The 13,176-nt window shown below is 32.9% G+C and overlaps 2 protein-coding genes across 8 annotated transcripts in view; both read left to right on the top strand.

Moving 5' to 3' along the window:
• Positions 1-13,176, top strand: part of PAPOLA (poly(A) polymerase alpha) — a 60,100-nt gene that overhangs the window by 23,063 nt on the left and 23,861 nt on the right. For 6 of the 7 annotated variants that reach the window (XM_079128959.1, XM_079128956.1, XM_079128958.1 and 3 more), the window contains 7 exons: positions 26-79; positions 3,586-3,697; positions 4,325-4,414; positions 4,505-4,643; positions 6,156-6,228; positions 7,519-7,639; positions 8,571-8,655. In XM_079128959.1, the coding sequence (XP_078985085.1) occupies positions 26-79; positions 3,586-3,697; positions 4,325-4,414; positions 4,505-4,643; positions 6,156-6,228; positions 7,519-7,639; positions 8,571-8,655 (674 nt within the window). The remainder of the gene's footprint in view (positions 1-25; positions 80-3,585; positions 3,698-4,324; positions 4,415-4,504; positions 4,644-6,155; positions 6,229-7,518; positions 7,640-8,570; positions 8,656-13,176) is intronic. The other variant, XM_079128957.1, reaches the window with a different exon arrangement.
• Positions 1,391-2,367, top strand: LOC306654923 (proteasome subunit alpha type-2-like; the record flags this gene model as incomplete). Its single annotated transcript, XM_079128964.1, has 2 exons — positions 1,391-1,426; positions 1,527-2,367. 2 exons carry the CDS (start codon positions 1,391-1,393, stop codon positions 2,181-2,183), a joined length of 693 nt encoding a protein of 230 aa, XP_078985090.1. The 3' UTR covers positions 2,184-2,367.

Here is a 13,176-nt window from a genome sequence, read left to right as displayed (position 1 = left end):
ACTGATTTGTTTTCTTTCCTTACAGGCTGTTGAAGAGGCATTTGTACCAGTTATCAAACTCTGTTTTGATGGGATAGAGGTAAGGTGCAATTCAGATGGACAGTTCTTGCTATGTGGTATTACTGAATTTGATGCAGCGTTGGTTAAAAACTTGATATGGTTATTATTTAATTTTATTTTTGCAGTGCTGGGAATTATGGTGGGCACTCTACTACTGAGCTACATGCTGTGCCCTGGTTTAATTTTTAATTTTGGACAGGGTCTCATTAAGTTCCTGAGGCTAACTTTAAACTTGGGATCCTCTTGCCTCAGCCTCCCAAGTAGCTGGTATTAAGGTGTGTGCATCCATGCTTGGCCTATCTGGTTTATTTTAAAGTAATTCGTGAATTGGTTGAAGATTAATGCCAACGATGTTTTAAAAATGGAAATTATAGCTGGGCACTGTGGTTCACGCCTGTAATCCCAGCAACCTTGGAAGCTGGCACGGGAGAATTGTAAGTTTGAAGCCAGCCTCAGCAACTCGGTGAGGCTGTAAGCAATCTTGTGAGACCCTATCTCAAAAAATAAAAGGGCTATGGATGTTGCTTCATGGTTAGGCGCTCGTGTGTATACACACACACACACACACACACACACACACACACAAAGTGACTTGCCTATCCTTTGTAGTATACACTGTTTACATTGATTGATTAATTGTACCAGGGATTTAACCCCTAAGTTGCTGAGACTGACCTTGAATTTGCCATCCTCCTGCCTCAGCCTCCTAGGTCGCTGGGATTACAGTTCTGTACACCTAACCAAGATGACTAGTTCTCATTTAAATTCCAAGTGAAATTAGGAACTGAAACATAAGGAGACTTAAGACCAAATGCTACTACAAAATAATTTCTTGGTAGTTTTTCATATGCAAATTTTGTTGTTTTAGTTTTATTGAGGCAATAAAATAGTGTACATATGCAGATAGCACTTTGCCTTAACTTCCTTTAAATATTTAAAAAGTGGGGAGAAAAATAAATTGATAATGTATGTGTTGAAATATTTTCTGGTAGGATTTAGAACTCAAGTTGTCAAGATTGTGTGCATTTCTCCTTGCTGTTTTTTGGCAAATGCAGTGAAGATAATTGGAACAAAGCAGATGGTGAAACAAGTTTAGTTATTTATTATGGTACTTTTACTGTACAAATGGTGCTAGAATGTCCCTGATGTTAATGGCAAAGATGATAAAATTTTCTAAGTGGAGTAAATGATAACTTAATGGTTTTGCAAAAAAAAAAAAAAAAAAAGGTAGTTCTTCCGAATTGCATAAGATGTCAACTCTTAATCTTTTTAAAAAGTCAAACTAAGCTGAATAAGATTGAATGTGGGTGCTTTGCCTCTCTGGGTAAAGATGGCGGAGCACGGTTACAGCTTTTCACTGACTACAGTCAGTTGAGGTGAAACATCGTGCCCAGTGTAAGAAAATCATCACTGAAGAATTTTTAAAAATGACCAGGGAAGGAATCTGATTTGACCATTTTCTTAAGGATCGCCCATCTGGTAAACTTGTCCAGATTGAATATGCTTTGGCTGCTGTAGCTGGAGGAGCCCCTTCAATGGGAATTAAAGCTGCAAATGGTGTGGTATTAGCCACTGAGAAGAAACAGAAATCCATTCTGTATGATGAGCGAAGTGTACACAAAGTGGAACCAATTACCAAACATATAGGTTTGGTCTATAGTGGCATGGGCCCAGATTACAGAGTGCTTGTGCACAGAGCTCGAAAACTGGCTCAGCAATATTACCTTGTTTACCAAGAACCCATTCCCACAGCTCAGCTGGTACAGAGAGTAGCTTCTGTGATGCAAGAATACATCCAGTCAGGTGGTGTTCGTCCATTTGGAGTTTCTTTACTTATTTGTGGATGGAATGAGGGACGACCATATTTATTTCAGTCAGATCCATCTGGAGCTTACTTTGCCTGGAAGGCCACAGTCATGGGAAAGAACTATGTGAATGGGAAAACATTCCTTGAGAAAAGATACAGTGAAGATTTGGAACTTGAAGATGCCATTCATACAGCCGTCTTAACCCTAAAGGAAAGTTTTGAAGGGCAAATGACAGAAGATAACATTAAATCTGCAATGAAGCTGGATTTAGGCGACTTACTTCAACTGAAGTTAAGGATTACTTGGCTGCCATAGCATAATAATGAAGTGACTGAACAATCCAGAATTTCAGATAATCTATCTACTTAAACATGTTTAAAGAATGTTTTGTTTTGCAGACTTTTTGCTTACTTATTTCTGCATGGTTTAATGGACTGATGTTTTTAAAAATGACACTTATAAATCATAATAAACTGTTAAATCCAAAAAAAAAAAAAAAGATTGCATATGCTTATAATTGCATCATCTTGAGAGACTTAAGGCTTTAAGATCACAAGTTTAAGGCCAGCCTGAACAATTTAGCCTGGCCTGTCTCACATTTATTTTTTTTTAAATATTTTTAGTTATAGATGAACACAATATCTTTTATTTATTTTTATGTGGTGCTGAGGATTGAACAAGCGCTCTACCTCTGAGCCACAACCCTAGGCCCCTGGCTTACATTTGTTTAAAAGTGGTAATGTGCTGACCTTGGGTTTAATCTCTAGTACTATCAAAGAAAAAAGTCAGTTGAATTCTATAAGCTTTTCAAGATTAGATTTAACTCTGGCTATTTTAGGCTGGGCTATCTCTAGTGCTTTGATTTTGTTTCACTCAAAACTGAAATTTGGAGCTGGGTGCAGTGACATATACTTGTAAATTCCAGCTACTTGGGAGACTGAAACAGGAGGATTGAAAGTTCCAGGCCAGCGAAGACTGTCTCAAAATTTAAAGAGTACTGGGGTATAGCTCCCTTGGGGATTAATCCCCAATACAAATAAATAAATAATGAATAAATAGAAAGAAACAAAAAAGATATTGTAATATGGACATATAAATTCTTACATATAAGGTGCTCTATTTATTGGTAGGTATTTTTTAGATAAGAATAAAGATATTTGTCCTTTTTTATCACCTGTTAATCATTTGTGACAATTCATAAGAGATAGAGTTAATTAATTTCATTGTATGCATTTAGCAATCTTAGTAACTTAAGTATAATTAAATGATAATTTAAACAAGTTGCATTTCATATTTCCATGCTTTAGCATCTAGTTAAAATACCTGTGATATTCTGGGTACAGTAATGCATGTTTATAATCTCTTATAATGGGGCTGAGGCAGTAGGATCACAAGTTGGAAACCAGAATGGGCAACTTAGACCCTCTATCAAAATAAAAAAGACTAGGGATATAGTTTAGTAGTAGAGTATCCCTGGGTTCAGTCCCCAGTATTGCAGAAAACCTCATAAAAACAAAACAAAAAATAGAAACCCCAAAAAACCTATGACGTGAATTAATTATTACACATTTCTGTGGGTGGGCACTGTTAGGTTTGTTAATTGATGGCAAGTATTGACTTTCAGTAGGTTTTTTGTTTTGTTTTGTTTTTTAAATACAGAAATGCCTTTAAAAGCAGTTTGACAGATATGGAATGTTAAGTTTTGTTTTTGTTTTAGATTGATATTTTGTTTGCAAGATTAGCACTGCAGACTATTCCAGAAGATTTGGACCTACGAGATGACAGTCTGCTTAAAAATTTAGATATAAGATGCATAAGAAGTCTTAATGGTATGTCAAAAAGCCTACCTCCTTTTGCTTAGTTGGAGCTATTAACAAATGCTGTTGTTTTTAAAACTTGAATGGAACTTTTTATAGCCATTTTGTTAATTCCAAATGTGCTTTACTTAATGGATTGGAGAAGTGGCTGGTAGTTTTACTCATTGGTATTTTTTTCTTATGAGCTTTAAAAAGACTGATGTTTGTACTCTTGCTATAAATGTAAGTTTTACTCTGCAACCCTAATTAATTTTGATCCTTTTGTAATGGTATCAGTTAAGTTAAAAAAGGCAATTTTTTAAAAAAACAATTTTATATTTGCATAACATCAGACTCGGACAACAGCTTTTAAGAACTCAAGTAGACTGAATCCTTCTCAGTGTATCTGGATAGGAAAAACATGAGTTGCAGTTTGAGATTAGGCAAATTAGTTCAATTTCTTTGATTTGCAGCATTGCTTGTGGTAGGAGAGAAAGTTTCAGCATTTGTATTTTTTGCCTTTTTATTGAATTAAGTTACTGATTGTAACAAATGAAAGTTTCTGCTGGATTTGTTATCAGTGTCAGAAAATTAAGAAGTGGTGTTACCATTCAACCTTTGACGATTTCATGTTCTGTTTTTTTCACTCCTATTAATCAGGTTGCAGGGTAACCGATGAAATTTTACATCTAGTACCAAACATTGACAACTTCAGGTTAACACTGAGAGCTATCAAACTGTGGGCCAAACGTGAGTTCAGAATTTGTTGGCTAGCTTATTAAAAACATTTAAACATTTGTTCAGCACTAACTTCTCTTTTTGCTTTTCCCTTATCAACAGGCCACAACATCTATTCCAATATATTAGGTTTCCTCGGTGGTGTTTCCTGGGCTATGCTAGTAGCAAGAACTTGCCAGCTTTATCCAAATGCAATAGCATCAACTCTTGTACATAAATTTTTCTTGGTATTTTCTAAATGGTATGTGTTTAGATTATATTAAAATAAAATTGATTGTAGACACTGAAGTTTAGTCTTATTTCTATGACATTTCTGCAGCTGGTTTCAGATTCAAATTTTAGTTCATGAAATAGCCATTTAGGTAGCCTCGGAGATCACAATGAATATTATGGAAAACTTGAACTCCATTTCTTTTCCCTAGCTTTGCCAGGATAGTAAATCAGATTCTATTTGTACTTAACTTGCATAATCCTGCCCTCCAAATAAACTGAATTTTAGCTGTAACTTTTGCTAAAATCCAGTTTATCAGTAGGTTGGCATATATGTTACTTTTGGATAAAACTTCTACACACCACTTCTTTCACTTTTTGAATATTTTTGAATCCATACACCATTAATTTTTGTGATTATATTTTTTCTTTCAGCTGTTCATTAATCTTTGGTTAAATATTAAAGATATCAATATTTTTATAAAAACTTAATAATGTTATATATAATGTACAAATCAACATTATATATTAATGAATAAGTGCTTGGAAAAAAGCTGTTTCTGGACCCAGACATTAATATTGGGGAGTTTTGTTTTTTTTTAAATTCCCTTAAAAAATTTTTTTTCAGTATGTCCGGTATGAAACCATGGTTTCATTTAAGAAAAGAAAGATAATTACCATTTCAGAATAGTTGCTTTGGCCCCAGAGGTGAGGGTTGTTGGGTTTTAATCAGATTTCCTTCAGAGATTTAAATCTTCCCAGTTTCTGCCAGCTCATTCCCATCCTACATCTGCAAAAACATTGTTGTTTTCTTGTAATTTTATAAAAATCAGAGTTTTTGGAGACACTTTATAATTTATAACCATGCCACACATTCTAATACACATTCTGCTATTTTGGATTTGATAGCACATTTTAATTACATATAATAAGGTGTGATAAGATTAAAGAATATCAGAATGTCTTTTAAGGCTACACATATATAAATGTTTTCAAGAAGCTAACCTTGATATTAAGGAAGGGGGCAAATGTTTTCCACTTTTAAATTTCTTCCATAAGGACTGATGTGCTTATTTTATTAAAGATTGCATCCTGGAAACACTGTGTTCACACCACAGACTTTTACTACACTTACTCATGTTACAACTTTTAAGTCATAAGATGGAGAAAATTTGTCGTAATTTTTATCATTTTTCATACCATACGAAGATAGGATTTTTGTCTTTCAAGAGGGTTTATCCTGTTGAAGGTTTAGGTGAAAGCATCAAATATCTTGGTGGTGCTTTTTTATTTACATGGTGCTTTATCAGTTCTTTTAAGAGAGAAGATATTTGACTTCAATTTGAAAAAGCTACCAAATGGTTTAATTTTATAGTTACAGAACTATTTCAAGTAGTCTTACCATCAACAGAAAGGAGTGAAAGGTTGTATATACCAAAATGAATGAAGAAGGATCACATTCACAAATGCTGTATGTTTAACAAAATACTTTTAGATGATAATATCCAATAGTCTTATCAAGTGCTACAATCTTTTTAAACAGGGAATGGCCAAATCCAGTGCTATTGAAACAGCCTGAAGAATGCAATCTTAATTTGCCTGTATGGGACCCAAGGGTTAGTGTATTATTTTTTCCCCTACAAATTCACACTGTGCAATAACAAGTAAAAGTCATCTGCATAAACTTCAGGGAGACCTCCCAGCATTTTACGTATGAGTGGACATGTCCGTATTACACTTTCTTCTAGATTACCTCATCTATAATTGTCCTCTGATGTGAGAAGCATAATGATGTACCCTGTAAACTACATTTAATTGTACATAGTTTTTAATACAAATTTCACTAACATTTTAATTTATTCTATATAGAACTACCTTGTAAGCAAAGTTGTGTGGGCATTTGTGCTAAAAAAAAAAAAAAAAATAAAAGGATACTAAAAATCCCTGTATTTTTTTTATTTGATCTAAATATTTTGTTAAAATGGGGTTATTGTAGGAAAGCTGTTGCTTAATGTTTACATGTGGTAGATAACTTCTAAGCAGTATCATTCTAATTACAATGATGTAAAAATTGTTTTAGATATTTCAGATTATAAAAACATGGTTGGGCTGAAGAAAGCTTCCATTTTGGGAAGTTATGACATTACACATTTTAAATGTTAATAACATGAACTTTATTGACAAATTTAGGTTTGAATACAACTCTAGGTTTATGAAATTCTATTTTTCTGAATTAATTTGCCATCTTACTATTATATCAAAAATTTGTTTTTAATAAGTTCTGATGAATTACATGAAGCTATGTATTTTCAAGTTTTCCAGACCTCAAGGAATTTAATTTTGGAGGATGGGAATTTACAGTTTCCTTTGTGGAAATATGCTACTTACTATTATGTAGACTAGCAGTTATTAAATCATTCCTGTATCTTTTAAAATGATATCAACAAGGACTTGTAGTTTCACTATGTGTTAATCAGCCTTAAACTCCTTTTAACTTAAGGGTATATTAAAAACTTAAATTTCCGTCTTGTTTAAAATTAGTTTTATACAGAACATTTCATGAAAGTGTAATTGTGTGCACATCCCCATTTCTATTGAATAAAGAAAAACTAAGTATCAGTAGATTTTCAGGTAGAACTTTCTTTGCTTAAGCAGGCACACTATTTCTAATAAGGTTGCCCAAATAGTCATGCCCATATGATAGAAACAAACCATGATTTAGACCAACCCCTGATTCTATAAAGAATTCCTTAAAAAACAATGTCACCTTACATGGTTTTTCTTTCTCAACTCCAGCTGTGAATGAAATAAAATTTAATCATTGGTTCAGTTTAACAAGGGGTAAAAAGTCCAAGTATCTGTTGCATATGTACTTGAAGAAACTGATTGGCTGTTGTTGTATGTAGGTAAACCCCAGTGATAGGTACCATCTTATGCCTATAATTACACCAGCATACCCACAGCAGAACTCCACGTACAATGTGTCCGTTTCAACACGGATGGTCATGGTTGAGGAGTTTAAACAAGGTAAGTGTTTATCCTTATACTCTCCTTTATACGTGAAGGATTTACATACCATTGTAGAATCAGTAATTCGCTATAAAATTTAATTGAAGAAATGGTTCACAGAAATGGATCTTGGAGTTCAGTTTTGTTTATAGTATATATCAGAATTGACTGAAAAATTTAAATTTAGGTAATTTATTTTTGATTATATGTTGGAAGATTAAACAACACTTAAATTGCTGCCCATTTATCGGCTGACTTAGTGCTGTATTATTGCCTTGTAAAATTTAGGATTGCTAGAATGCTTTTGTCTCCAGTGGGACTTGAGGGATGCTTAGGAAGCTTCTTACTTTTGGCAAAGAGCTTTCAGAAGGATTAGGACCAAACCGCTCAGTTTTAGGGGAACTTGACTTTTTTGAACCCTACTTTCATTATAAATTTAAAGATACAGCTACTGCCCTCTGGCCTTTGAGAGAAGTAACTGGAATGGGATTGTTTGGATGACAAAGTAGTGAAAAAGCTCTTTGAGTATCAGCTTTAACTTTAGAAGTTCAGAATTCTTTCCTTTATGGGAAGATGCTTGTATTCCTTTAGAGATAGCAGCTAACTTGATTTTTAGAAATGTAAGGAAAAAAATATGTGGACAATTTTTTCTTTTCACATAACTATAGTGCTTCAGTTTTGTGAAAATCATGTGAACATGCCATTTTAGCATGTGAACATGCCATTTTAGAATAATGGTGCTTTACCAGAGAAATCAGGCTCTCTGAAAACACAACTTTTTTGAAAAATCTGTATATATGTAAGAATATGCTTATAAGCCATAAACTAAATATTTTTAAATTTGCAGTTATTGAATTGTAATGAATGCATGTGCTTATGTGTAAGATTATTTAAAATTCTAGATTGTTAGACTGAAGCGTGCAAATATTTTAATATGTTTTTAATTTAGGTCTTGCTATCACAGATGAAATTTTGCTGAGTAAGGCAGAATGGTCCAAACTTTTTGAAGCTCCAAACTTCTTTCAAAAGTACAAGTATGTATTTTAAGGCATGTTGAACATGTTCTTTTAAGTAATGGTTTAATGGTAGCATATATGTTACCTGTTCTTAATAGACTAATGTAGTTTTGGATTTCCCTTCCTCTCACCCAGGACATACCATTTTTAGTAAATAGTTCTTTCTCTTTGTCAGTGTAATATGTGGCCCCTCTAGTTTTGCTTCAGCAAGAGTGGTGATCCCTATATTAGTCTTGATCAAAACAGGATATCCATATACCCTGGCAAATGGGTGAACTGTTAAGAGTTGTAATTGCACTTCTATTAGAAAATGAAATATTTTCATCTAGTTCTGGAAACTTGTTTTAACACTAAAATTCTTTAGAACAGGGATGTAGCTAGTAAAATGCTAATATGTAGCATTACATTAGTAATGTCCTAGCATTTCACTCCTAATGTTAATAGCTACTTTCAAATATTTCTACAGTTAGTTTTTTTGGGATCTAAGCGGGTTTAATAATATTTAGTATTGGTTTTAATATAATGGTTCAATACCTTAGGTTAAAATCTTCATTTAGTTTGGGTTGGTTTGATAAAAAATGTGTCACAACATATTTTTTAAAACAAACACATATAAACAAACATGGACTTGCACTTTTATTTGCCAGAATCCCACAATTTTTTTGAATGCTCGAAAACTTTCCTGATCGTGTTGGATTGTGTTTTGTAATAATCAATAATCAAAGCAAGATTACTTTATGCTATTTCCCCAATTAAAAAGAATGATGACCTTTATGATGCCTCTGTGTTTTCTGTGTCTTTTGAATGAAAAAGTTTTAATGGAACCAGCTTAATTACTGTGTTCTGGGAGCACTATGTTCTCAGTAAAAATTTAAATAGTTTATTTAATATCTTGTTTTATTATTCACCTTAAATTATACTTTCCATATGGCAGATAATTTTTGTTTCATGTTGAGGAAGCCACCTTCAGACTTTTAATAAATGTATATATTGATAGTTTAAAAATTATGAGACATAAGTATGTGTAAGGAGAAAAACAAAGATCTCATAATATCAGCATCTCTTAATTCCTGAGAATCAAAAGTGAATTCTTTTCCTATGTAACTTATGTGAATAAGAGGGAGATGGAACAAGGTTCTTTGGAATATCTACTTAAGTGGTTTCTTTCATTTTAAGAAAGATTAACATCAAAATTGAACAAACCTTGCCAGTGTCATTTCATTTGAATAGCTATTACTAGAACTTTGGTGCTTGTTTTAAAAAGCTTAATATTTCATTTAATTTTTTAGACTTTATTTTTTGCCCAATAATATCTATAAGGTCTTTGATAAAGAGATTATATATTCCCATGGTGGTGCATACCTATATTCCTGCTGATTTGGGAGACTAAGGCAGGACAATGGAAAGTTTGAGGCCAGCCTCAGCAACTTACTCCTTAAGCAACTTAGTGAGACGCTGTCTCAAAAAACAAAAATGACTGCAGTATTGGCTCAGTGGTAAAGCCCCTCTCCATTCAATTCCTAGCACATCCCCCCACCAAAAAATTAGTGTGTCTTGAAGCAGACAAGTCCTTGTAGCATTTTTACAAAGACTTAAATAGGTAGGAGGAAATACCAAACTTTAAGGAAAATTTATTTCACCCGAGTATTCTGGGGAAATTAATACTTAGAAATATTAGATTGGGTTAATTTTATCCTTACCAAATTCTATGTATATTTTTATGTCTTTTCTGAAAATGTCCTCTTCAGGGTACAGTGATGGTTATCCTTAGGCTTTTGGAGGTATTCACAGGTTGAATTTAAAATATCTTTATTTGAAATGCCTCAAAGATTGGCTGTATGGCTGCATTGACATCCTTATTTTCCCCATGATTGAAAGTTGGTTAAGCATTATTTGAAGCATATCCTGAAGGTACTGCCATTTCGTATGTGTAGAGTTCTAATATACCTTCTTTCATGGGAGGTAGGGAACTAGAGAGGACATTTTATTTGTCTTAAAAAGCAGGCTAATATAGCAAAAGAACATAAGCCTATCTTGAGACAAAGGCGTAATATTGTTCTGCAAAAATTTAAAGAGTTCTAAGAGAATATTTTTTGTATTTCTCCTTTAAGATATAAACTTAGCTATTAAGTAAGCTAGCAGGGAAGTAAATAACATTAGGAAGTGCTGGTACTTAACAGGCATTATGTTTCACTAGGATGCAAGGAAGGAAAAGCCAGAATTTTTAATGACGTTTGTATGTACAAAATGATTTAGATTTAAAATTTGTTTAAAAAATTTAGAATGACGAAATACAACTCTTGGTTCTGAATACCTAAATATAAAGTCATTTAAGGATTTTCTATTAAGATTTTTGTCCGTGTTCATATCTGAACTGTCTTCTATTTAAGTAAAATAGAGATGAAATAGCAAGGAAACCTTAAAAAAGGCTTTTGTAAGTAACTGTTTAGATAACATGACTAAATTTAAGTGTTCATGGGCTTTTTACAAGGATTTTAATTCATTCAGGGTACATTTTCATAGTTAAATTTTTATTAGAAGCCATGTGTCTAAATTTTGGGAAAAAGTAATGACTGCTGCCTTGACTTTAAAGTGTGTCATGAAGGCATTTGAGACTATTGACACATGGTGATTGTGAAAACGGGATCAAAAAATATGCTAGATTAGAATTGCTTTTTCTTGCTTTCTATTGAATGTCAGCTCTGGTTTAGGCTTTAGAGAATGAATTTGGGATTTGGTTTATTGCTTGGGTGAGTGTTTTTCTAATGACTAAAGTATTTGCAATTTATTTCTATTAAACTTAATTATTGCATTTCATACCAATTCAAATTTTGCTTAAATTTGAGTAGATAACACTTAACTTCATTATTAATTCTTGAGTATTAATCTTTTACCTTTGGTAAATGTGGGCATTTGTGCAGAAACCTTGTACAGAGATGGAAAAGACTTCCCCTATTTCAATAAGAATTAAAATTGAGGTTGTAACCTTCAAAACTTTAAATTTGAATTGCCAACAAAATTATGATCAAATGGATTATCTACTATGCCTTCTAAATAGAGAACATGGTGCTGTATCATTTAGAAACTGGGTGATTTGACTGTCCTGCTGGGTGAAGCCAGATAATTTATGCCTGATTTTTATACTTTGTTTTCTGCTCTTCAGAGTTGCTACACTTGTGCAGAGTTCTTTCTTCATCTGCCCTCCACCCTCCTCTTTTTTTATTTTATTTTAATCAATTCACTCTTTTTTCTTTTTCTTTCTTTTTTTTTCTTTGAGGGAGAAAGGGAGGTAAGTGGGGATTGAACCCAGAGACATTCTATCAGTGAGCCACATCCCTGGCCCTTTTTATTTTTTATTTTGAGACAGGACTTTGCTAAGTTTTTCAGGACTTTGCTAAATTGCTGAGACTGGACTCAAACTTTGCAGTCTTCACTACCTCAGCCTCCTGAGTTGCTGGGAAGGTTTGTGCCACTGTGCCCCCAGCTCAGTTGAGTCTTTTTAATAGAAACCTAGATGACCTAGAAATTAGGTTCCTGAGATTGTTAGGATTTTGTTTGATTTGAGTATGGGTTTCTCTACATAAAGTGCACAGATTTTAGTGTTTTTGTGTTACTTTATTGACTTGGTCTACATACTTGGCTTGTTCCCAAATAACCCTAAACAAATAGGAAAGGAAGTACTAAGTTTCTGTGGATTTGAACTGTATTTTTACATAGCTGTATTCACATTTTCATGTGTTTATATCACAGATCTTATTTTTATATGTTTACATATGTACACTTCACTTTTTAATTACCTGTTACTTTTAAGTTTACTTCAAATTAACTCACTTGAAATTTACAATACTTCTGCCACTAAGATAGGTACTGTTATCTCACTTGATACATGATGTATGCAAAGTCTTAGAACAGTTTAGGGTTACAACTATTTTTCAAATATATTGTGAGCATAATTAATAAAATAACTTATTGGGATGTTTTATGGAGGTATTATTTAAAAAATGCTTAAATTTGTCAGGTTTTGTTTAACCGTGGTTAAAATGTCCTGAGAGTGACCTGTTTCTTTGAAACTGGTTGATAGTGTTTTTCTGGGGGAAGGAAGGGAGTCAAAACAAAATGTGAGAGAACACGTCAAAAGGATTTTAGACTTTTTAGAAAATAAAATAAGAATTTTGGTTGCACTTTTATTTTCCTAACTAGTATTTATATTAGCTGTGAGATTTAGCTTCTAGCACTTACTAGATAGATATTGGGGAAGGACTTATTTGACTGAACTTCTTTAGTTGGAGGAAAATGGATTATATACTTTAATCATAAGTAGTTTTGAAAAGATTAAAAAAGACATTTGTTAGTGATGGTATTTTCTGAAGTAAAGTATTTTCTTTATTTTCAATGAGACTGAATTCTGAGTAGAAATCAGATTTCTTTTTTGTGGTTCTCAGGATAATGATATCTGTTTCTTTGTCATAGAAATTTACACTATTAAAAAAGCCTTGGAGTCTGACTTAAATTAAGCATTCAGTTTAATATTAACTCCCA

Source organism: Sciurus vulgaris (assembly GCF_902686455.1).
Source record: "Sciurus vulgaris genome assembly, chromosome: 2".
Classification (NCBI taxonomy): domain Eukaryota; kingdom Metazoa; phylum Chordata; class Mammalia; order Rodentia; family Sciuridae; genus Sciurus; species Sciurus vulgaris.
The sequence above is the reverse complement of the archived record's forward strand: the minus strand, read 5'-3'. Positions and strand labels throughout refer to the sequence as shown.